Here is a 25,017-nt window from a genome sequence, read left to right on the forward strand (position 1 = left end):
AGTCGTTCCCTCTCTCTCGCGCGTTTATCGGAGATCTCTCTCGTCGGCCGGAGACGCGACGCGATTGGCTCGGCGATGTATCGGTGAGTTCGATGCGCGATGTGTAGGTGCGCCGCGCTAGCACACGATCTCGTCCGAGCAGCGGGGAGCCGTCAGTGGAGCCGCTAGCCTGCCTCGGTACGCTTCGTGCGGTTACGTTCTCTCTCTCTACGCGACGAACAATGCGCGATCTCGACGTTTCGACGACGCGACCGACAGGAGAAGAGAACGGAATCGTCGTCGCGCTGTCGCAGTTCGCGTGATTTCGAAATCCGTCTCGTCCAGGCGCTTCCTGTGAAGTGATATTTTTTTTCCAATATACAGAAGATACTCGCGCCTCGACAGCCGCAGCCCGCTGGGAGGAAATCTGCCGTGTGCGACCCCAATCAGGTTAAAAAGGCTCTCTCGCCTGATTTACCGTTCGTTTTGTGTGCGGTTAAGTAGTTGAGTGTGCGCTACGCCCACGCAAATAAATATGTTTGTCGCAGTTTTATACTCGGCGAATCGCATGCGTTATTTTACGCCTCGCTTTACGCTCATCCGAGAGCGCTTGTCGATAATTCGAACGTACGTGAGAGAGTCCCGTGTGTGACTCTCTGGCCTCGCCGTGTCTTGTATATTCCTGTCGCGATAAAAATGCACCCTTCTCGCGTCGCCGCTTCATTTAGGATTATTAGAAATATCGCGTGAATATAGATGAGGAGAGAGAAAGAGAGAATTTTGGAGAAAGTGGTCGTAATAAAAGTGTGTGTGTATTTAAAAACACATCTACGTGTTTGTCACACTTTCTTCGAGTTTTTTAAAATTCCAAGTGTTTCCGCAATCCTTTTATACGCGAGTAATATAAAGATGTAATCTAGCTAACGTAAGAATGGAATCCCTTTGTCGCGAAGGTTATTTTAACCGTTAGTAGGATACTATATCGTCTTTAAGAAACTTTCCGTGTCTTTCTCTCGAAAAAAACAAAAGATCTCCATCCCTCGAGATTTTAAAAAGCGTTGTCGTTTCTTTGCTCTCGAAAGTAAAACAACTTCATTCTTGGAAAGTTCTGCTCGATAGCACAAGTTTTATCAAAAGTTGTATCATTGTCTGTATATATAAAGTTCAGAGTTCAATAGAGAATATAAGTGTTTCAGTTCCTCTCTCTCTCTTTCACTTTTTCAATAGAGAGAATAATATTCTATTTTTATTTCATCCTTAATTTATTACATATCGTATCGCGTATACGTAATAGCTCTCTCAAGGACTCGTTTTTTCACGCATGATCGATTAAAATAGAGATCGATAGAGTCGGATCGGTTTGGCTCCATTGAATTTGCGATTCCTATAAAATCTCTTTCTCGCCTCTTTTTTCATTATGGAAAAATAACTCGTCCATGGGATTCGGCTTTTCGATTGAGCGACTACGATTCGATTAACTATATTTCGATCTCGTTGAATTTTACGAGAAAGTTAGCTTGACTTTTTTTTATTTCCTTTGATTTGTCTTGATGGACAAAGAGAATTGGACGAAAAATATTACAACCGTTTAGTTAAGCCTTTAGTAATAGGTATCGACGTATACAGAGTGGCCATTAGTTACGTTACAATCTGTCAAGGGAAAAGTTCTGTATGGAAGAATAAATAAAAAAATGTGCACGTTTTTTTTTTTATACAAAGCTTTGCTTTGGAGAAAATCGTTTAATAATAAAAATTGGAGAAAATTGGAGATTTTAATTAATTTTTCTGTTTTAATCAACTTGCATAACTTTTCAATGACGTACGTTCGAATGTAAATAAAAATACAAATACAATACAAATACAAAAGATACAATAAAAATATTTTATAAATGGAATATAAAAAGATTATATTCAATTTTAATATTTTTCAATTAACTTGTTTCGTGTAACGAAACTTTGAATTTTTTACATTGTTAATTATAATCGACATAATATAAATAAAACGATTTGTAATAAACTAATAACATAATAAAAAGTTATACAAAGTTCACGAAAATATTAAAAAATTTTTTATTCTCTTGAAATCGATTCTTTCGAAAATTAAGCTTTGTATGAAAAAAAAGTTAATTTATATATTTTTATTTTATCTTTTTTTTTTTGTGTGAAATAATTATATCAAAATTTATCTCAATGTTATGATACGGATATCATTTTTGCACTTTGGTCATTAAAACTGAATAAGTTGCGGAGTGGAAAATAATTAAAATACTATTGTGCAATAATTCGATAACATTCAATTGAAAAGTTAACTTAAGTATGAAACTTTTCAATTGAATGTTATCGAATTATTGCACAATAGTATTTAAAGGACAGAGAGAATTAGAAACAAAAGTCATGTTATCGCATAACATATATATTATTTCTCTTATTTTCTTTCTCTCTCACAATCAGTGGTGCTTCGATGATATTCAAGTTTAAATGGAAAGAGAGCACTGAGACGGAAAGGAAGTGTTCCTTTATATGAAAATTTTCGATAAACGATTACACCGACGAAACACAAAAGCAAATGAAGCGATAACTCGAGAAAGGCCAGCTCTCGAGCGCGCTTGAATCTACTTTCTCCCACGTGTGCTCTCAGGCGAATCGATCTAGTTGACGTGAACTAAGCGTCGTCGTTTAAAAGGAACATGGAATAGTTACATCTATTACTCGGCTCGATCCGAAGAGAGCATCGATGCGTTTTCAATTTTAGATCGCGCGCCAATCTCTCGGATATCCCAGCCGGTTTCGAACGAACGTATGCGTGTGCGCGCGCGATATTGCATTACAAGGAAATTCACGCCGCAATGGCAACAACTCCTAGGCTCTTTATCCACTTACGATGCCGCTCTCATGCGAGTGAACGGAATATACCGCGTTTAGAGAAGTATATATACACGGCGAAGCGAACGGTTATTTGTTGCGGAGATTGGATCTAGGATTTCGCGATCAGCTGGCTTTCTTTCGATGGACGATAGCAATTTTAGAACGTATCGCCAATACGCTCGCGTTTGTCTCTTCGATCGCGAACTTATATATTTCCTGTAAATCTCATAACTCGCGTTAATAGGTAAAAAAAAAGAGGAGAAAAAATTGAACATTAATTGTTCTCCCAAAATTCATGCGCGCATTTTGAGTATTAATGTCAATTACAATTCGTCGTCAAGTATTGAGGATGATTTTTTGGAGGCGAGTGAGAGAAAAATTTCTCATTTTGACTTATGTCGTCTTAGAGACGGAGATCAACTGGAGGCAGGTGATGCGGAGATAAAGAAGAATGGGAAACGTGTCATCGTAAACACGTATGCAGGAAGGACGAGGCGAAAGAGAGAACGGAAAAGAGTGGATTGATGGAAGACGAGAGAAACTTGGTTAAAAGTATCAGGTGAGATCGAAGAAAGAGAGACGAGACGCGACGAAGGACGTTCGGAGAGGAATCAAGACGATCGGGATCGAGAGAAGATTATAGCGCACATTGTGCGCGAAAAGGAAAGAGATATATATATATATATATATATACCGTGAAGTGTGGACACATACACATACACACCAATGCTCAAGACCGTATGATGGCCGAGGTTTTGTCCGAGAATGTCCCGAGGCCTGTGAGCGTCGTCGCCGTCGACGTTGCTGCCGCGGATAACGTCAGGAGCGACGCGAACAGAACACAGGTACCGTTTCAATTCTCGGTTTGACATTATACATGCTCTCGCGTAATCATTCTAGTCATCGAAATCACCGTTCGCCCAATTATTCTTGTATACATTTAATTATTCTTATATATGCTTATGTAGATATATATAAAATATATAAAAGTTTGATTACCTCAGTAATGTCACATAATAAATTTAATATTGTATATATAATATAATATATTATAATATAATATATTATAATATATAATATAATATATAATAAATAATAAGAAAATAATTAATAAACATCAAATTATTAAACATTAATAAACGCTGATACTATATATATATATATCACGATCATACATATATTAAATATATTATAGAAAAAAATATATATATAAAATATACATATTATAAAAAAATATACATATATACCGCGATTTGACAGATTGTTTTATTATTTACGATCGGAGTACATTATACTCGCACTAGTATTTTTTTTTTGCGTAAATATTTAATCTTTTTTATTTAAGGCTCCTGGGTGCTCACCGCGGCCATATTGGATTGTGACGTCAGAGGCGAGAAAGCACACGCTGAAAATTCTTAGATGCCATTTTTTAATGAAAAGATATTTCGATTAAACAGCACTTCAGATGGCTTTAGCACACTCTTAAAAACCCCCGAAAACTATCCTTTTCCCTTTATAATCAATCAACATCTGTAAAATGATCCAGATATCAAACTTTGACATGCGGAATGACTGCGCATGTGCAAAGACCAGACGGACTGGGCTTTATAATATTACATTTTACAGCTGTTGGATTGATTATAAAGGGGAAAGGATAGTTTTCGGGGTTTTTTAAGAGTGTGCTAAAGCCATCTGAAGTGCTGTTCATTCATCGAAATATTTTTTTATTTTGAAATGGCATCTAAGAAATTTTAGCGTGTGTTTTCTCGCCTCTGACGTCACGATTTCGACATGGTCGGAAAGGAGCCAGGAGCCTTAAGGCCAATCAATATATATCAAACTGCAGGTATTGCAAGAAAAATAATGTGTCCTACTTTTGTACGTTTTGAATATCCTCTGCTAAACTTATACGCGCGAAAAAATCAATCGACTTTTTAAATTACATGCACAAGTTACATTCATGATAAGTGATTTTAAGACGGCATTACATTAATCAAACTTTCAATGTTTAAAGAAGCACAATATTTTTTCAATTCTAAATATACAATGAGAAATGGGAAATAATTTTTCGAATACTTTTTTTCCTTCAGATTTTGATCAGCTGTTAAATCTCCTTCGTTTGAGCAAGACACGATTAATAAGTTATGCGCAAATATAATGTAGAAAAAAGATTTTATTTTTATATAACCATTTTCGAATTTATTCTCAATCTTATTCTCTCAAAAATGAAAAATAAAGTCGTTCGAAATCCACATTTTCGATACATCCTTTCACGCGGACACGCCAACTTCTTTCTTTAAATATCAAGCTATTCTGCATAAAATTTTCATCTAGTCATCCCAACATTTATAATACTTGTGTTCCCTAGTTATAAAGATTACTGCTCAGGTACCGATCGTAATCTTTCAACCAGGATGCGAACGTGTTCATTTTCATAGCAACTATTTGGGCGGCTCGCCAAAGACGAAAATGGGAGCGAGCAAGATAGAGTAAAGTGTTTTATGAAGTCTGCTGTCTTGACATCAGATAAAAAAACTCGTTCGTTCGATTAGGCAGAAAAAGGGATAGAAGAGAGATAACTCGCTATCTTAAAAGCGGGGAAGAAATCGTTCCGCCCAAAGAATAATAAATTAAATAAATAAAGAAAATTAAATAAATAATAAATTAAATTATACTTAATAAATAATTAATCTTAAGAGACTCGCGCATCTTCACGGCTCTGAATCGGTGCCCTCAGGTCTTCATAGTTCGTTTGCATTTCAGGAAACAACACGGGACAATGTTCGGTCCTTCACTTCGACGGAGGCGCAGACGGAGCTGGCGCTTCACGGTGGACCAGGCTGTCAGAACGACGAGGTGCCCGATGGCATCCGAGATGCCCGTAGGCGAGAGCGACGGTTACGAAGGCAGCATCGTCGCGCCTTGAGATCCTGTTCCATACCGACGACGTATCCCGGAAGTGCGCCAGGCTGTCAGACGGTCTCGACCGCGCTGGGAGTGCCGTTGGTGCCACCCCCTAGAGGTTTCCTTCATCCTCCACCCCCGCACTTGGGTCTCAGAGGCCTTAGCCTCGGTCTACCCTTTCCCGTGCCTGCCAGCGTCTCTGCCTTTGGCAGGTGAATAATACTTTATATACGTATATCATAATAACAAATATATATTTTTTTATTATTTTTTTCTTCACAATATATGTATATATGTATATTGCGGGGAAAAAATAACATATATATTTGTTGTTTTTTCTCCGCGAAATTGATATTATAAATCGCGAGTTTGAAATACGTGCGATTACATTTGCGAGCTTTATTTAATTCGATGTGTGTTGTGCGAAAGATAAAGTCAATAATAAATAAATAACATGTTACAAAATATTGAAATATTGAATGATAAAAATGTAGCTTTAAATTTTTCCAATTAACTATACACGATGCGCGAAATGCATCCAGGCATGTCTAATTTATGAAAATATCCGGCGAATATGAATCTATTCGGTGTCGAGATGTACGATTAGAGTGGTACATCTTATTTACGAGCTATATGGCCACGCGGTCTTACTACTTACGGCCGATGTACGGTGCTCGTACGCCAAATGATCGTCACGAGACGAGTGTATGTCAGTGGGTCACTCAGCGATCGCTTCTTGTGTCACAGAGATACAGTGCCGAAACAGTGCTGCGGCTTAAGTTCCCCGCCTGTACGCTGGTCCATATTGGGTGTCGGTTTCGTAGGCCTGGTTTGCGCCGGTGCTGGCACTCTCCTAGGTGCACTCAAAGCCTCCGGTCGTGATCACCTCGTGGGGATATTCATGTCCGGTAAGGAAATACAACACATTTTCCTTAATTCTCTCGAGATCGTCGATATGCGATGTCGTAGTAATAAAACTGAAATACACACAAATCCAATGATTAAAAATAATGAAACTTATTAAAGAATCTTATTTTTAAAAAAATAATATATTTAGGCGATAAAAAAAATATTATTTTATTTATAATGCAGTCTTCCTCCAGCATACCCAACATATAGCAAATAAATGACACAGTCAACCAGCGACTGGAACGATTTGTGAAGGTATCTCGTCATGAGAGAAAATCTTGCAATCTTTGTTATAATCATAGGCTTTTGTACTACTGTTGCTACTACTGTATTATGTGAAACAAGTGTATATCTCTAGATTTATCTTTATTAACGATTTCACAAAAATTAAATTTCTACTCAGGAGGATCGGAAGATCGTGAAATTTAAAAAATGACTTGGTTGAAATGATTTCATTTAGAACTCGAGTTACTGTACGTTTAATCTCAAAAACTTTGACTGATTATTTCTTATTCTTGAATTTTTTAAAAATATAAATTTCTTTCGTAGAGTAAGAGAAACACGTGGTGCCTTATTTCAATTACAAATTCTAGAAATTTGCGATAAAAAAAATCGCTTAAACGTACAAACATGAAGAGTTGGCCAGGGCCAACCGAATGCATGTGGCGACAGAGTCTAGCAAGGGACAGGAGACAGGAGGAGAGGCAACAAGGAAACTCGAGTTTGCAACAGTTACTTTCTAAACGTGGACATGTAACCTGCGACCCGCTCAGAATGCCTCTCACAATGGTGGAATGCTCTAACCTACAGAGAGAGATCGATGTCGTACACTTATACTCACGTGGAGGGGCCGTGAGATCGAAGGAATGACGTACTCGTAGATAGATCGGGGAAACAGATGCCGCTGCTTGTCGGCTAGATCGACAGATAAACGCTGTCTAATTTATGTTTCATTCTTTTTTTTTCTACTTTCACTTAAAAACTGTAGGCTGTGTCCTATAAATATTTCAATTACTTAAAACAAACTTAGAAATGGATGGATTATAGATTACTTCTTTCCTATTGTAATTACAAAACAAAAGTTATTACATACCTGTTACAATGGTATTACATAAGTATTATTATTACAATGGTATGCGTTGTTTGTTACAGGTATAGGAGTGCTTCTGGTGTTGGTGAGTGCGGTAGCGTGGCGATTGACCAACCAAGACTACTGTGGCAGCTTGTTTGGCTTCACAGGCATTTCCGGTAGGATACCCCCTGCGAGACCGATACATCCGTACGCCGCTATGATCTATCCGGAATTCCAGTTTAGAACCCCACCACCGAGTTATCAGGTGAGATAGCATACAATAGAATAAAATCTGTAAAAAAATAGCCTTGAAAAAACTCCTATATTCTTGATTTTTAAAAAATTATACAACATGCAAACTATATACTTGATTACAGGCTAGTATGCAAGAGTATAGACTTCGGCTGTTGTTGTTGGACCGATTGCAGCCTACAACGTCGCCGCCACCGACTTACAGATCGAATGCAGGAAGTATCGCGGCTCCTGGTACAACGAGGGAGAGTCGACCGCCGAGTTACTGCGCTGAAACGAACGTCACACCGAATGTCACTCTGGTATCCTCGAAGAAGGACGCGAATCTCGTTAGAATCGTTCAAACTGAATCCGAGCCGGTTATTCTCAGTGGTGATCAAACACCACCCATAACTGCCGTCGAAGTACTGGCGCATCTTTAGATCCGAGCGAGGAATTCACGTGTATCACGTTTGGCCATTCCTACAAAGTCTAAAGCGATTGTGATCATGCATCTGAAAGATGATGTAATTGTATAAATTAATTATGGTCATGAGAAAAAGATGAAAATACTTTAGACGCCATATATGCCTTCACACCTCAACTTTCAGGTCGAATGCATCATATGTAGATATTTATTCGTTATGACACAAATCTGTGTGCAATTGGATATTCAATGTATGTATATATAGGCCTACTATGTAAAACGAAGAAATTCACACTATAACTTTTAATTAAGGATAATTATATTTTATATTTATTTTATATATATAAATGCATATTTACATATAATGTCTATGTGTATATATACAGATAAATATACTTTTAATAAAAGTATAATTATCTGTAACACTTTATATCTGCTTTGTAAACCAATGTCAAATTAATTTAGAATATTATACATCTCAATGTATTTTTCAAGAGGTAAAATCGAGCAGGAACGTTTTAGTCAGATTTTTTCTTGCATATTTATAATTTTTAATTACTTGAATTCAGATTACAAATCTTCATTAATCACGTTCGACTCCAAATTAGGAGTAATATTTGACTGAGTCTCTGTAGTATTTGCTTTGCCTTTTTTTTTTCGTTTATTAATCGTTCTATTAGTCTTTAATTTAATGCCATGTTTCCGCTTCCGTGGAAGCGATGTTGGATCTATAATAAAAAAAAAAGATATAATTTTATTCTTGATATACAACATAGTTTTAATGAAGTTGAACAAGTACATACGATCCTCAGGAATGTTCATCCTCTTTCTCAGAACGGCGCGCACTTGTTTGTTCAAAATTTCTCTACATTGCACGTCAAAACCAGTTGGCAGCCATCCTCTCTTCTCGTGACATTTTATACCAGGTAAAGGATCGGGGAGCTTAGCCAACATTTCTTGTATTTCTCCTATTAGAACGTCGCAGTACTAATAACAAAATAAAGATAACGATTTTATTTATTGTATAAAATCAAATATTTTATCGATGCTATGAAGAAAGGAATTAAATACCTGATAAAACATTTGCCGGGAAGGAGGTACCATACCTTCCCGGTATATATATACATTTTCATGCAAATGTCGCTCTTTTTTCGGGTTTTGTTCTTGATTCAGGGCAGTAAGTACAGCGGGTTTTTGTTTAGAAACGGGCGCAGATTTGTATGGCAATGTATAATTTGAATAATTTCTCTTACATTTGACAGTCAAAGCTAATCCATCTATAGATCGCACATAGAAATTTTATTTTATTATAGAATACTTTTGCATCGCGCAAAATTGTAAATTAAATATCTTTGGAAATCAGAAAATGATATATAACTTACGCATAGCCTTTAATCTATAATCCAACGTCTGATACTTTCTCGCATTAATATCCTTCCTTGGATCGTAACCGAGTTTCACCCACATGATTCTCCACGGTCCAGTCATAAAATAATACGCCACCGATGGTAATAATATTTTCAACTGTTCGGACGTAAATTGCGTCTTGTACATGATGGCATTTTTCGACCAGATTGGACGCTCTTCAAAAAGTTGTCGCACTCGTTCCAAGTGTGCGTTCTGTAGGAACTTTACTTTCATAGCTGTTTCGATGCCCTTTGGTGCTGCGGTGGGGACCCCCAGCGTGGTAAAGTATATATAATTGGGAAAGCCTGCTTGACACTTCTTGTTTTTACCAATTATATTCTCCGAATTAGAATCTATCTCAGTTTTCGGTATGTATTGCTGTACAGTGTCCATTCTGCTGAACGCGGCTGGTGGCAGAAAATAAGGTACGTCCTGCTTCAACCAATCTGGAGATGGAATGCCTGTTGGATAAATCGAGTTATATATGCACTCCAATTTTTTTGGATTTGATTTACTCTGCGTCATTGGTACATATTGAAAATCACATAAATCTGAAAGAAGAGAAATATTAATACGTTAAATAAGAAAAAGAATATAGAGAGAATTATTATATAGTTTTATATAAGTTATTATATAGAACATACTGGTAAATTTGAATTCAGTCTCGACTCGTCCTAGTATTTTTAAACGTGGCAACTCGTAATCTGTCTCTTGGGAGAAATTTTCATATCTCTTGTTGTCAAAAGTAAGTAATATATTCTTTTTTTTCTTTGGCGAGCTTTTATCTTCACATGTAGCATCTAAATTTTTAATGTTATCTGCGGTACTTTTTTTCTCTACAGTATCTTTAGCATTAGTATTATCTTTGCAATTGTCTTCCGTAACATTAGATGCACTATTAATTTGTTCACCCTCCGACAAATGGGATGTTTTAAGATTATCTTTATCGCCAATAGTGCAAGATTCAGTAGCTTTTAGATTTGTAGTATCTTTGCATCTTGATTTTGTAGCCTCTGCTTGGGTTACCCTATTTTTCTTTACCCTAACTCTGAGTAAAAAACCAATTGTACTGTGTCTATCTCCACAGGTAGGCTTGCAATATCCATCATCGGGTCTGAACCGCAATTCTAGTCTTCTATTAGGGGTATCCACAGTCTGTTAAATGACAAATATACAATTGAATAATTTAATATAATGAATCGAATGTAACATCGAAATTGTATATTGTATACCATAGAAATAGAGCTAATGCCACCTAATGTTTCAATTGCTTTATCAACGTTAACCACGTTTCCTGGATACTTAACACATATCAGCTTCTTATCAAAATCGTGTCCAGAAATTATCGGACCTGCATACTGGCCATCCTGTTGATTCATCTGTATCTGTAACAGAATACTATTTAGAGTAAATATCTTTGATTCACTCACCTTAGATTTTGATAAAATACACTCATTCTAGTTTTGTGCGACAGATATTTCTTAACTTTAAATTATACATTCTCCAGATATACGTTAAAAATTTTTGTTTTAATGCAAAAAGTATGTAAGTGCAAGTTTCATAAAATTCTGGGCTAAATTGAATATTTATCTTTACATTATTCTCTGGTAGTTCTATAAAGGAATCATCACTATCCATTTCTTTATAATCGTCCACGTTAAAGTCCGTATCCTTGTCATCTTGCTTGTCGAACGTTTCGCTGTCACTCGGTTCGCTCGCTTCGCTCATAGTACTATTTTTTTATTCGAAATTGCGAAAATTATAAATTTTATCACAAACGTTCTCGGATTTTGAAGATATGTAATGATGACACACGAGATGATAACTGAAACAAGTGGAATAATGTGAGACATCAGATTCAAAATCATTATTGTCAATGCATCAAAGTATAAGTAGAAAGAAGTTCAAGAGAAGTCATATCATATTCTTCATACCTCATTCGGTATTTCTGATCTACAATTTATGAATGTATAAAACACAGAGACATGTGACCCACGTAAACACAGAGACGTCAAAACAAATAATGACTTTACTCAAAGTGTTGAAAAGTGGATTTAGCAGGGATACGCACCAAATGACGATTTTATCGACAGTAGATCGAAAAGTGAAATTGAATATGTGTTTCGAATTTCTGTCAGTGAATGTAATGGCGCTGTACGAGAAAAATATAAAGTGTCTCACGAAAAACGCCGGCATGGTTTTTCGTCAGAGTGTCTCATTATTTCAGGTAAAAATATAATTATTCAAATTATAATTTCGAGACAAATAATATAACACAATAAAAATATAATGACTGACAAATGTTGTCGCATATAAATTTTAATGCATATTTGAATATTACCAAATTTATCTTATTTTGGAGATACTATTGTATGTATATACGCATATACCAAATTTTTTGAGACGAATAAAAATATAAAACATTTAAAAAACCGTGAAAAAATCAAGAATTTCCTAGTAGTTAAGGCTCCTGGCTCCTTGCCGACCATGTCGAAATCGTGACGTCAGAGGCGAGAAAACACACGCTAAAATTTCTTAGATGCCATTTCGAAATAAAAAAATATTTCGATGAAACAGCACTTCAGATGGCTTTAGCACACTCTTAAAAAACCCCGAAAACTATCCTTTCCCCTTTATAATCAATCCAACAGCTGTAAAATGTAATATTATAAAGCCCAGTCCGTCTGGTCTTTGCACATGCGCAGTCATTCCGCATGTCAAAGTCTGATATCTCGATCATTTTATAGATGTTGATTGGTTATAAAGGGAAAAGGATAGTTTTCGGGGGTTTTTAAGAGTGTGCTAAAGCCATCTGAAGTGCTGTTTCATCGAAATATTTTTTTATTTCGAAATGGCATCTAAGAAATTTTAGCGTGTGTTTTCTCGCCTCTGATGTCACGATTTCGACATGGTCGGCAAGGAGCCAGGAGCCTTGAATAAATAATAGAGTGAGTGATAGTATTGATTTTATACATATAAATATAACATATATAATTTGCATATATACAATACAGGTATATAAACTTTTACATCAGAACTTTCTGAATTACAAATTCCTTCAAAAGTTCTGATAGTGAAATAATTATATGTAGTAAAATTTGCAATTAAAATTGCAACTTGATGTATCAAGTCGTTTTTATTTCAATCGATTATCGTTATTGGAAAAATATGAATGTAATAAAAAAGGATAACAAAAATAATGTGAATTATATTCATGTTTCTATATTTTTATTGTGTTATAATTCATAAAGATACATATGTAACACTGAACGTAAAGTATATAGAGCTCTTTTCCATTTTATAATCATCAAATGCAGGCAACGTAAAATATATAGATACAAACATAAATATCTTATAATTAAAAATGATTTTATGCGACACGCAATGTATATCCAAAGGTCAGATAATTTTTACATTAATTAGCAAAATAGATTTATAAACATTTGATCACATTTTGCTTGATTGACTTATTCAGAGTATTTATTGATAAACAAATATCTATTTATTGTTACCTAATGCTCTGTACTACTGAAATTTAATTTCATTTAGCGGTTTAACTAAACCATAAGATAAAAGTTGTTTTATGTGACAATATGTATGATATATATAATAATACATGTATCTGGCATATTTGTATAAAATCTAGAAATTTTTTGCTTTCTGAATTTTTATATGTATAATTGAATATTATATAATATAATAATAATATATTAATACATATATTAATATATTTAACTGAATATAATATATAGACTGACTTTATTTATATATATTAGGAAATGCCTTATTTGTGTGTGTGATAAAATAAGAAAAAACTATATTCTACTTATTAATAAATTTAAATTTTAATGCAAATTTTTTATAATTTTACTTTAAACTTATTCTTTTCAACATAATTGTATTTAACAAGTCTTTAGAGAGAATTTGATTAATTTCATTCTTTCATTCTCTTCTAATCACATATTATATATATATACATATATACATATATATATATATATATATATATATATATATATACAATATATATATATATATATATATATATATACACAATATATATATATATATATATATATATATATATATATATATATGTTGAATATATTTCTGAGAAAATTAACTGTTTGATTAAAATTAATTTCTTTGTATGTAAATGTACAAATCTACATATTATTCCTTCAAAAATTATCCATTTAAAAGAATATAAAATAATCAAACTTATTCTATAAATTTGAAGTTTTAAGCTTTTAGAGATTGATTTAAGAAGTTTTTATTTTCTTTCTAACAAATATATATGTATCGTTATAGTTTTGCATTTAAATGCTATATTTATATATAATATACAGCATCAAATATCAAATTGATTCTCGAAAGGAGAATTTATTACACAATATATATATATGCATGTGCAAAATGCAATAATCCATTAGCAATGATAAAAATATTATATATAAATTGTTTTAAATCTATTAATGACTAACAAATCGTACAAATCCGCCCGCGGATTGAGTTATAAATTGAGTTTAGTCAAGATTATCTCGATACTTTCATCAGGTACATCTTGCGTGTAATCTCTTAAATGATGTTACATTCATTATATAGTTTTCTGTCGTTATCATTACTGCCATAATTAATAATGTTATATATAATACCATATAATATATATCTTTCCAACAAATATTATTTGATATATATCTTTATTGTCAAATATAAAAAAAATTAAGTCAAGTCATAAGTCAATAAGTCAAGAATTTTAAATTGATAAAAAGAAGTTAAGTGTAACTTCTGTTTCATTTTTATAAAAAAATTGTTAACTTTTAACTTAATTAAAATAAATATTTTGATTAGAAAAATGCGTATTTAGAAGATATTTTTTTTGTCAATGGAATATCTACGAGTTATATTGAAACTTTCACATTTAATTTTTTTGATAATAGACTCTTAAAAATTAACTTTTTTATACTTGACAAAAACCATATATATATTATATGTTTTTTTATAAATTGAATCATATAGAATATAAATTAAACTGCATATAATATGACACTGTGAGGATTATAATATGCTATTATTTAACATAACGAATAGGATAGTTTGCATTCACGTATATCTTATCATACAGGATATTCTGATGTACAGGCCATATTTAAACAGCCGTTATTTTGTCGTATAAGACGTAATATTTTATCTAATTCAATTATATTTGGCAATTAATATATCTACTATATGTGTGTATGTGTATGTGTAATGTATCTACTGTGTATGTGTAGGATTAAAAATTCAAGATTTATAAGGCAGATAAGACTTATTAAGTTGAGTTAAAAAATGTTTAGCGAAAGATTAAAATTTATCTGAGCTAGAAGCGATTTTTAATAAAATGAATGTTTTACTTCTATTTACGTCGTAAATAAAAGTTAGGATACTATTGCAATAGCGTATTTCTGTGACTAAATCGAGTGGAAAAGTCCTTCATCATTTTATTTAGCAAACAGTTATCGAGATATCGTTGAGGTAAGAATTGAAAAATTTGGCGGCGCGGCATATTAATATATAATCTCTTTATAATACGATTGGATTAAAGCCTAAAAATGTTTCTTAACATCATGTTATAGCTCCTACAATTAGTTTATAAATTATAACAACGTTATGAATACTTATCTTATAGTATATATCTAGACTTTAAATCTAGGTCATGATATGTATGTACCTAGGTCATAATATGTACCTAGACTTTTAAGTTAAGTAGTCTAGGTACATATACATACGTACATGCACATATACAAGCATGCATACACACATTCATACATATAGATCAGTGCAAGCCGGCACACACTTGAGTGTTTTTGCGATATAATAATATTTTGCGCGCTTGAAATTTATTTGCGATATTTTGTATCAGTTTTATATTATATCTTAAATTTTATATAATATCTTATATATAATATCTTATATAATGCAGCTTGATTTGGACCTTTATTATTATTAAGAGATTATCTTCAATAAAATGTTGATTAAAAGTGAAACAGCAATTTATTATACATATTCAGTGTTTGATATAAATTCTATCTTTCACTAGTCAGTGATTTCCAACTACATTTATGCTTGCCGGCTCGCATTGCTCTGTATATTCTTGCTTAGAAACAGACAAGTTTTTCGCATTTTCATTATTTTGAAATCGATCCTTAAGAAATGTCATTCTGTTATTATAATACGCATTACTGATTATTTGGCTTTTTATATTTAACGGACGTATATGTATCTATTATAATCAAAATATTTAAGTCGTATTTATTTCTAAGGCACCATATTATCAATACACTTGTATCGCACTGAAAGGCGCGTATTTAAATACGCGTAAATCAAAGTTGTCGATAGAATCGAAAAAGTCCCAAACCCGAGGCCCGTTCGTACAACATTTAACGAGTGAAAAGTCTTCGATGATATTAAAAAAAAATAGATCTCGTAGACTGACGTATCACGTTTACATATGAAGATTCTGTTGATAACCTTCGACTTCGTTGTACATTTTCTTGATGGGATCCTTTGGCAAATAGTTGTGCACCGCTGGCGCAACTTTATTGTTTATGCCAATGCCGTTGGCTAGATGCGCTGCGCCATTCTGCAGCATATGCACCTTTCCGTTTACAGTGCCGTTTTGATAAATGTGACCGTTTTGTTGAATATGCTTCATATTGTTCAATATGCCATTACTGATGGCACCTACCCCTATATAAGCAGGACAAAATAATGAAAATATGTTAGCGCTAGAATAAAAAGATGTGATTCACATGCACATATACATATACTGATTATTTTTGGGATAAAATAGTTGTTGAATAAAATATTGAGATAAAATATTGCCTTTATAAAAAAATCTATCATAAGTCATCTTTTTCACGGCTCAGAATATATTTATTTTATAGATATATATTAAATAATTATACCTTGAGCAGTAATTCCATTGATCTTTTTCGTCGCGTCGATCCCGTTTCCAATATGATTAGACACGCCGTTGACCATCTGCTTGATAACATTGTTAGTGGCACGTTCGGTTTGATTGGTCACGGCGTGTATTCCGTTTGGGTGTCCTCCGATTGTCGAAAAATCCGCATCGCGGAGATTAGTTTCCTCTTCCTTGCGACGCGTCCAATGCATCAGCTGATACAACGCAGCAGCAAAATCCTGCTGTACGCTAGGCACATCCGTATCTCCATCCACCTAGAGATAACAATCACATTTTGTATTAGAAAAACTGAATTTAATCTTATTAATCTCTAAAATAGTCGCGTGATTTTTTTCAGTCATAACGAAGACAAATAAAATTCTCTCTAATGAAGATATCGTTTTACATTAATCGTCGCGCCAGCAAAATTACAAAGTAAGGATTATTTCAATGCTGCGTTGTGTCTCGTCACGAATCCACTCATTTATACATACAATTGTTAAACGATTGTCGCTGTCCAGTGTTTTCAGCATGGGAAGGGACACCTCGCGAAAGAGCTCCAATCTTTTTCTAAACGCCGAAACACTGTCGTCTAGCCTTCCTCTTCCGAGTTGCAGCTTGGAGCAATCGAGTAGTACTAGCGGAGGTTCTTGTCCAAACTATTAATAATTAATCGTATCGATTTATCAATGCATAATCGTAGACTCAGACAAGATTAAAAAATAAAATCGAGAGAATTATCGGATAATTATACGATTTACCGTTCCAAGATGCGAAATGACGCGAATGATTTTACCTTGCTTTCGAATTCTTGCACTTGATTCAAATCCCTCGGATATCCGTCCATGACGATACCATCCGTATCTCGATTAAGGAGAATCTGTTGCTCCACAAGCTGCATCACGATGTCATGCGGTACCATTTCACCCGAGACGATGGCGTCGTTCACAACCATATTCGACGGTGCCATCGCTCTTAACAATTCCCCGATACTTATGTGCACCCAGCCTGGCATATTTTGAACGGCTTGGGTGCAAAGAGTCGCCTTATTACTTCCCGGTCCACCTAACATACGATATTACATGTGCAGGATAAGTCGCGCAATAAACTTTACAGTTGACGAGTTGTAAAGAAGAATAATAGAGGAAAAAAAAGAAAATATTCGTTCAAGGATGCCTTATTTCCTATGATTTTATAATTTGCATCTCTCAGACTTTTTACCTATAACCCAGATAAACGCAGGCAATCCTTTTCTCGGTTTATCAGCGGTTTTCAATGGCGGCGGCGGCGTCATCATAGCTGCTAGGACTTGTTGCTTCGGTAGCGGTGGACTTGTAATCGATTCTTTTCTCCTTTCCACTTCGACCTAGAGAACGAGGCAGTGAAATGTCAACCGTTGGTCAGACAGAATCTCGTCAAAGAATACTATAAAATTTTAACGTAGGTACGCCTACCTCGGCTTCTAGAGATTGAGGTATATCTTGGTGATCACGATCGCCGCTTGTCATGCCGAGAATTCTAAGAACGGCATCCCGAAAACTGACATAGACTTCACCCGGATTACGCTCTCCGTTCACCTATAGATAGCAAATTTGTACTTTTTACAAATTTTTTATTTTATACAAATATAAGGATATACAAATTTTCAAGCATAATTTATAAATCAAAGCTTACGAATTATTATTATTATTATATAAAAAGGATTTTGGAGTGTGGACTGTGCGAATTGTTTTTTACCTCAAGTAACATTCCGCTTTGATCAAAATATTCCGCGACCGGCATGACGTTTCTATAAAAATTATGTAACTCCATTCTAGCCAATCCTATAATAACGTGACCGAGTTGAGCACCGAAATCAATTTGTCTCTCCAACACTTCTTGCCTCCACGACACGAGAATGACACCATTAACGATTTTGATCTAAAATAATAATATTATATACGTATTGGTATTTACAAATTAATGCATCGTTATTTTTTTTTTAATATTGTGCATGATTTAAAAAGTTACAGTAATAATATAACACTTCAGTTTTCATTAAATTAATGAATCTATCAAAAATGAGACACTCACTTTTTCGGCATATTCCACCACGTCGCGCATATTTCGCGGATATCCGCTTACAAGAAAGACTTTGGCTCCCGGGGACATTTTCATCTCGAGCATAAGTACTTCCGTGACGGTTTTGCTACTGAGTTGTCCGAAATCTTGCATATCTAATACAATATAAATAGTTGAAATATAAATTGTACGAAAAAAATATAGGTATAAACATTTCTCTCTCGTAGAAAGTATTTACAGGTCGTTATTCGAGTGAAAAGATTGAGACGAATAATTTATATATTCTTGGAAATCATGCGATATAATTTATACTGCACACGCACGCTTGTATATGTTATATATATATATATATATATATATATATATATATATATATATATGTATGTATAATTTCAATATTTACGATTATAAAATACGGCGATATGAAGGAAAATTACGTACCATTCCCTAGTGCATATTGTTGAAGAAGATCCATCATGTTGATATGCGTTATTCCCTTTTTCTCTTGTATCAAATTGTCGCAATATGTCACCTTACCACTACCGGGACCGCCTATGCGAGATAATCGTAGAACATTGAATATCACGAAAAAAAATCATTTTGTAAATAGTTCTTAACTCTAAAAACTTTCAACAATATCAGATATAGATTAAATAGATCTTTCTAAACCATCCGGTCTAATACAAAAATACAGATTTAACAAATAAAAGATTGAAACAATTTAAGATTGAAAGTCAGACACAGGCGACATACATCTCTCATATACATATACATATATAATACTTAAATCACTGATTCCCCAATTATGAAGCAAAAGTAATTGATACTAACCAAGTACGAATATGACGGGAACTTTTGGTATTTCGAATTTAACTGGACCAACATTTTGCTTCGGGAAACGTCCATCCGGTGGAGTTGCCAAAAGACCAGCCTCGCCTCTCCATCTTCCTGTAGCTCGAGCATCGCTTTCCTCGAACACCTCCGATCCATGTTGCTGATCTGAAAAATACATTAATTTGTTACTTAAAACTGATAAAAAATACCATATCTACACACATACATACGCGATATATTTTTAACATAGAAATGTCCGCGCCATTCATTTATTTATATAATTTATTTTAGAACAAAAATTCAACAAAGCCTCTTTTCAAAAAATTATTGCTGAAAAAATCAATGTGCATCATATCTCATTTTAATCAATAAAAAATTTGTACATATATTTTTATTAAATTAGAAATTTAGAGAAACTTTGATTGCAGTTTCAATTAATATTAAGTCTATCTAATAATTACGACAAATGTACACTGAGAGAATTTTCTCTTAGAATTTACCCTGAAAATTATGATAATCGTGGGACAATATGGTATGGAAAGAATTTTATGAGAATTTCTCTGATTAATATTTATCACAATAAAAATAATAATATCTAAACATTTTATATTTTATTGTGATAAATATTAATCAGAGAAATTCTCATAAAATTCTTTCCATACCATATTGTCCCACGATTACCATGATTTTCAGGGTAAATTCTAGGAGAAAATTCTTTCTGTGTATAAATAATAAAAAATAATGAGTTTCACAAGCTCCATTGAACAATTTACAAAAAAGTCTAAATAGCATTCCATGAATATGAATGAGGGAAGGTATATTATGACGATACACATAATAGCAAATATTACTTCGCAATACTTATTATGCATTTGCTTTCCGCTTATCATTGTCTATAAAGTGACTGCTATATTAATAATAACATAGCCGGTCTATACATTCGATTCGCATCCTGTTGATTGCGTTACGTGACAAAGCCAAAGACAAAAGTGGAAGGTACATATAAAATATGTATTGCTGCACTTGAACGTATTATTCATGAGTACATGAAATCAAGTTAATCACTTCGACTTATAAATCAAATATTTACAATCTTAAATTATCGTATAGTTCAGATTTTATTTTATCTATGCCAAGAAAAACATGGAAAGTCATCGTATTCAGATAAGGGGCTGTATAAGAAATATGCATATATATAAGGACGCGTAGTCTCTTTTCGCAAAAAAAGTATTTCGTATTCCTTTTGTTCTATCATTTAAAATAATATTAGAACGCATAATAAATAGATAAATATATTTATATTTTTCAATAGAAAAAATGGATTTTTGTCGATTTGAAAATAAAAAATATGTAGTAAAAGAACCAAATAAATGCATATATTAAGACTTATTGATTAGTTCGAAAGTATGATATAATTCGATTAGTATATACGATATAATTTTTTTTTAAATATAAGAAATATATATGCTAAGTCTTTTATTTACGCTAGCATTAAATCTTTTTTCCGACAAAAAATATTTATTCATTGATTGTTGAATACAAATACATTTTTTGTGAAATAAAAAAATAATGTAGGAACTAATTGTTGTTTATTATCAATAAAAAATGTGATTTTATTATCAGAAATTAGACAAGTCAAAGAATAAAACAAAATATATATCAGCTATACTACTTGTACTATAACTATATGTTATATTATATTATTATTATTATTATTTTAAAAATTATATTTTTTATAAATGCTTTTATATTAATTAAATTTTATTAACTTTTTTGTAATATAAAATTATTTACTAACTTTCAGGTTAAATATTTAATTGCATATTACACTAATTGCAATAGAAATTTAATGCGTCTAATATATCTATTGTACTTTTCAAATAATGTGTAAAAATTTGAAATTTTTCATTTTGTGTGTTACTAATCTTTTAGCACATATTATAAGGAAATATACTATTGTCTTATTCCCTCATTTATTCGTTATTAATATTAATTATAAATTAAGCAGCAGATATATACTATAAACTGAATCGCGTGTATTTTCTGATAAGTTTACTGCGATGGAAGATTTTCTGACGTACAACAATGTCACTTCTGCATTATCGATCCTGATAATATATTCGCGATAATCGTAAATGTTATATATAGTTGCGTTTCAAGTATTTTTTGTAAATATTATGAGCAATTAGAATAAAGAAAATTATTTGATTTTTTGGAAGCAGAGATTCTCTTAATGATACAGTTTTGTTTCAGATAGAATCATTTTCAAAATTTTAAAATCATCTTTATTTTAAACGAAACTTAAATTTATTTTTGAACAAATATTTTTTCCTTATATAAGTCCTTTCATTATTTTATCTATAAAAGTAATAAAATTAAAAAATATTATAATTTAAATAATCAATTTGTTAATTTATAATTTATAATACAATTTATTTATTACTGTGTGATAAAATATGTAATATATTTCAACGTAACGTTACTTTAATATTTTTACATACAGAATAATAAATCGATTAAAGTCTCTCTTCTTCTAAAAAAGTCACTTAATATTTAAAAAAAAAATACTTATTAAATCGATTCGCATAATTGAAAGATCCATCAAACTTTTGTTATATTAATTTGTTATATTATTTCGTAAACATTACATTAAAAGATCGAAACATCGCCAACTATTTAACTATTCGAGAAGCTCATCGTAAAAGGAAACTCGCTAACTTGCATACAGTAATAATTAGTTATTCATGGATGTACTAACCAGTGTCAAGGCAGATGCCCATAGTAAGTCGTTCGAGGACTGACACGATCCTTCCACGGCCATTTACATTCACATACTTCTGGCAGATGAATTCATCCCTGCTTCAACACGCGTAAAGTTCTGAAGAATCATACGCAGCTCTTGTGGCCTCACGAGACTTTCACATTAGTGAGAAATGTTGCGCGTTCTGTCACTCGACGGTTTTTTTAATCGACCTTTTTTTTAATCGAAATGTTTCAACAAATGTATACTTATTTAATTATCCACGTTCGATCCGGTTTATCCGTGGAATTTAATTTTCTTCGCTATAAAGCGACGTCCTAATGACGGAGGCGTGTGCACCTGCCACGTGTTGATTCGCGTCGAATCTATGCGACGTAACTTCCTTAATAGGCACTTGAGAATAAAACCAAGTAAAATCACTGTCCACATCGACGTTGCTCGAACCTTCGAAGGTTTACACGACGAATCCACGACAAATCATCACAATCAGCTTCATTTCAAACGTTATCTTGTTATGCGCGACCCTTGAATAAGAATGAAGAAACGAGGGGACAGCGAGCACCCTGAAAACAATATCAATTTTACAATATGTATGGTTTTTTAATTTTTTGAAAATCTTCAATTTTTGAAAATTTATTTTTAAATATATAATTTTTTAATTATTAATAATATTTATGCATAATATAATTATTTTGGGGGGCAAATTGGAGCACAAGTGGATTGACATTTTGATAATAGTTGTTAAATATCAAAAGAAAATAAGAAGTCATTTTGATGAACGAATTGATATGTTTATCAAATTACAGAAAAAGTTGTGTACAAATTATTATAATATAATAGAAATAGATTATCAATAATTAAAAATTTTAAAACAAAATCAGGCGATTATGTGTAATAAAATCGTTTTTAAAAAGAAGAGAAAAGCAAATAAAAAACAGATGAGAGAAAAAAAAATGAAAAAATCATTCTTCTTAAATACATTATTAGAACAAATTCTTTACTTATAAAAGTTGTAGAAAAAAGTAAAATAAATTATATGTATTCTCTTTCTGATTAATAGATCTTTTTATACAAAAAAATCTTTACTTGACTTATTATTAACATGTTGGCAAAGCTAAAAGTGTGTGGAATCGCTATATAAATTTTTAACAAATGTGCAAATTATTTAACACGATTTAATCAATATATTTGGATCGTGCAACTTTTTTTCACATTAGAGATGTATGTATATGTATTCTTCAACTTTTCCCCATAAAATAATCTCTTGTATATCAGCATGAAATTATAAATTACTATGTAAAGCTACACACAATTATATACTTTCGACTTCTAAATGACACCGAAACGCAACCATTCCCTATCCAACTTTTTCCTAATAATAACACGCAGACACTAGATTACTCTTGATTGTAACGTTGGTGAGTTTTGCGTCGAAGCGTTCCTACATTTTGCGATTACACTTTCATAAAACACAGATTCTATTTAAAAAATTAGACTAATCCGACTGCAAAGTGACATCTTTCATTGCAACCATTCCAAGGGCACAATACCGCGAATAGATATCGAACAGTGGCCAACAGCGGGAACGCGGGAAGGCGCAAAATCGCAAGATCTTCACTTTCGAATTACCTTTACAGGTGCAATTATATCGGGAGATCTCGGGGGGGATGATAAATAGAGGACCAAAAACTTTCGAGTTCAACGATCTCACATTAAGCGCGACGATCGACGAATATAAATTCACACGTTTCCTTTTTTGAGTCGAGGGAGACTTTGCGACACCCCAAAAGGGATCGGAGCAAACAGACACTCCAGCTTCCGTTCTCCACCCGGAAGGACCCAGAGGCGCGTCGCGCGCGACAACACAAACGACTATGAGTCACGATGCTTTGGTGCAACCGAGTTTTTACGTCGTGCTTCCTTATACAACGGGCACGATAATGCTATAATGATTTGTCAGGAACGAATAGAGGTCGTGCTCGAGTGGTAAGAACCACTTGTCGTCATGGATACGACGCTTGCGCCCCATTCTTTCGTACCCTCGTGCATGTACATACATACGTACTTTGCATACGGTCGGAATAATGGACGTGTGAGTGGAAACCATATGTATGTAATACGTATGTGTAAGAGGGGGTGTAATGTGAGGAGGGTTCAATGTCAAGTTTCTGCCGGCGCGACTGTTCTCGAACACGAGGTTCGACGAGCAGATGATTAGGCGAGAGTAATAACGTCAGAACGCGGATAATAATGCGTTCAAATATCATTTGCTTAAATTTCATCAATTTACGCAATGTTGGATAATGTAAAGCGTAAAGAATACGGAATGACACAAGTCGGGATCGCAAAACGATGATAGGGGATGAGCTTCTCTAGAAGGAGGAAGCAAAGTTATTATTTGCTTCTCTCCTTCGAATTCTTCTGCTCGTTTTCTTATCGTTTCTATATAGTTGGATCAAATTAACATGAAATAATTTACATACGCAAAATATGTAAAATTCGCTTCGTTGGAGAGCGTTGAATATAAAAATACGTAGAAACAGTAAAGAGTCGCCTTCTGACGCAATTCACGTGTAGGAGTTTGCAGAATAGACGATGCTCTTTCGCAATAAAACTGTTAA

The 25,017-nt window shown here is 33.3% G+C and overlaps 3 protein-coding genes and 1 long non-coding RNA gene across 8 annotated transcripts; 1 reads left to right on the forward strand and 3 right to left on the reverse strand.

The window, feature by feature from the left end:
- The first annotated feature begins 3,555 nt into the window (after positions 1 to 3,555).
- LOC145933948 (uncharacterized) lies at positions 3,556 to 8,403 on the forward strand. The gene is made up of 5 exons (XM_083034022.1): positions 3,556 to 3,689; positions 5,608 to 5,960; positions 6,496 to 6,656; positions 7,810 to 7,994; positions 8,107 to 8,403. Exons 1-5 carry the CDS (start codon positions 3,585 to 3,587, stop codon positions 8,401 to 8,403), a joined length of 1,101 nt encoding a protein of 366 aa, XP_082890148.1. The 5' UTR covers positions 3,556 to 3,584.
- Positions 5,821 to 8,322, reverse strand: LOC145933950 (uncharacterized). 2 transcript variants are annotated; one of them, XR_014424955.1, is made up of 5 exons: positions 8,185 to 8,322; positions 7,751 to 8,021; positions 7,499 to 7,653; positions 6,407 to 6,725; positions 5,821 to 5,951 (listed from the first exon to the last, which is right to left on the reverse strand). It is a non-coding gene; the product is annotated as an uncharacterized LOC145933950 (long non-coding RNA). The 2 variants fall into 2 exon arrangements; XR_014424954.1 differs by having other exon boundaries at positions 7,499 to 8,021.
- A 419-nt stretch (positions 8,404 to 8,822) lies between the features above and the next one.
- L(2)37cd (general transcription factor IIIC subunit l(2)37Cd) lies at positions 8,823 to 11,882 on the reverse strand. 2 transcript variants are annotated; one of them, XM_083034015.1, is made up of 8 exons: positions 11,729 to 11,882; positions 11,391 to 11,619; positions 11,027 to 11,179; positions 10,439 to 10,949; positions 9,770 to 10,345; positions 9,459 to 9,664; positions 9,191 to 9,374; positions 8,823 to 9,115 (listed from the first exon to the last, which is right to left on the reverse strand). In XM_083034015.1, the coding sequence occupies exons 2-8, from the start codon at positions 11,520 to 11,522 to the stop codon at positions 8,958 to 8,960; spliced, it is 1,920 nt and encodes a 639-aa protein (XP_082890141.1). In that variant the 5' UTR covers positions 11,523 to 11,619; positions 11,729 to 11,882; the 3' UTR covers positions 8,823 to 8,957. The 2 variants fall into 2 exon arrangements, with proteins under 2 accessions (XP_082890141.1, XP_082890142.1); XM_083034016.1 differs by lacking the exon at positions 11,729 to 11,882 and having other exon boundaries at positions 11,027 to 11,192; positions 11,391 to 11,522.
- A 2,765-nt stretch (positions 11,883 to 14,647) lies between these two features.
- On the reverse strand, positions 14,648 to 25,017 carry LOC145933945 (adenylate kinase isoenzyme 5). Of its 3 annotated transcripts, none has more exons than XM_083034017.1 (12): positions 24,026 to 25,017; positions 22,394 to 22,959; positions 19,633 to 19,800; positions 19,243 to 19,353; positions 18,814 to 18,956; positions 18,478 to 18,660; positions 18,195 to 18,317; positions 17,962 to 18,106; positions 17,537 to 17,805; positions 17,235 to 17,399; positions 16,742 to 17,015; positions 14,648 to 16,523 (listed from the first exon to the last, which is right to left on the reverse strand). In XM_083034017.1, exons 2-12 carry the CDS (start codon positions 22,413 to 22,415, stop codon positions 16,279 to 16,281), a joined length of 1,848 nt encoding a protein of 615 aa, XP_082890143.1. In that variant the 5' UTR covers positions 22,416 to 22,959; positions 24,026 to 25,017; the 3' UTR covers positions 14,648 to 16,278. The 3 variants fall into 3 exon arrangements, with proteins under 3 accessions (XP_082890143.1, XP_082890146.1, XP_082890144.1); XM_083034020.1 differs by having other exon boundaries at positions 23,717 to 25,017; XM_083034018.1 differs by having other exon boundaries at positions 23,707 to 25,017.

The sequence above is a fragment of the Prenolepis imparis genome, unplaced genomic scaffold, assembly GCF_030444845.1.
Source record: "Prenolepis imparis isolate NDT839.2.m4 unplaced genomic scaffold, iyPreImpa1.0 SCAF_3, whole genome shotgun sequence".
NCBI lineage: Eukaryota > Metazoa > Arthropoda > Insecta > Hymenoptera > Formicidae > Prenolepis > Prenolepis imparis.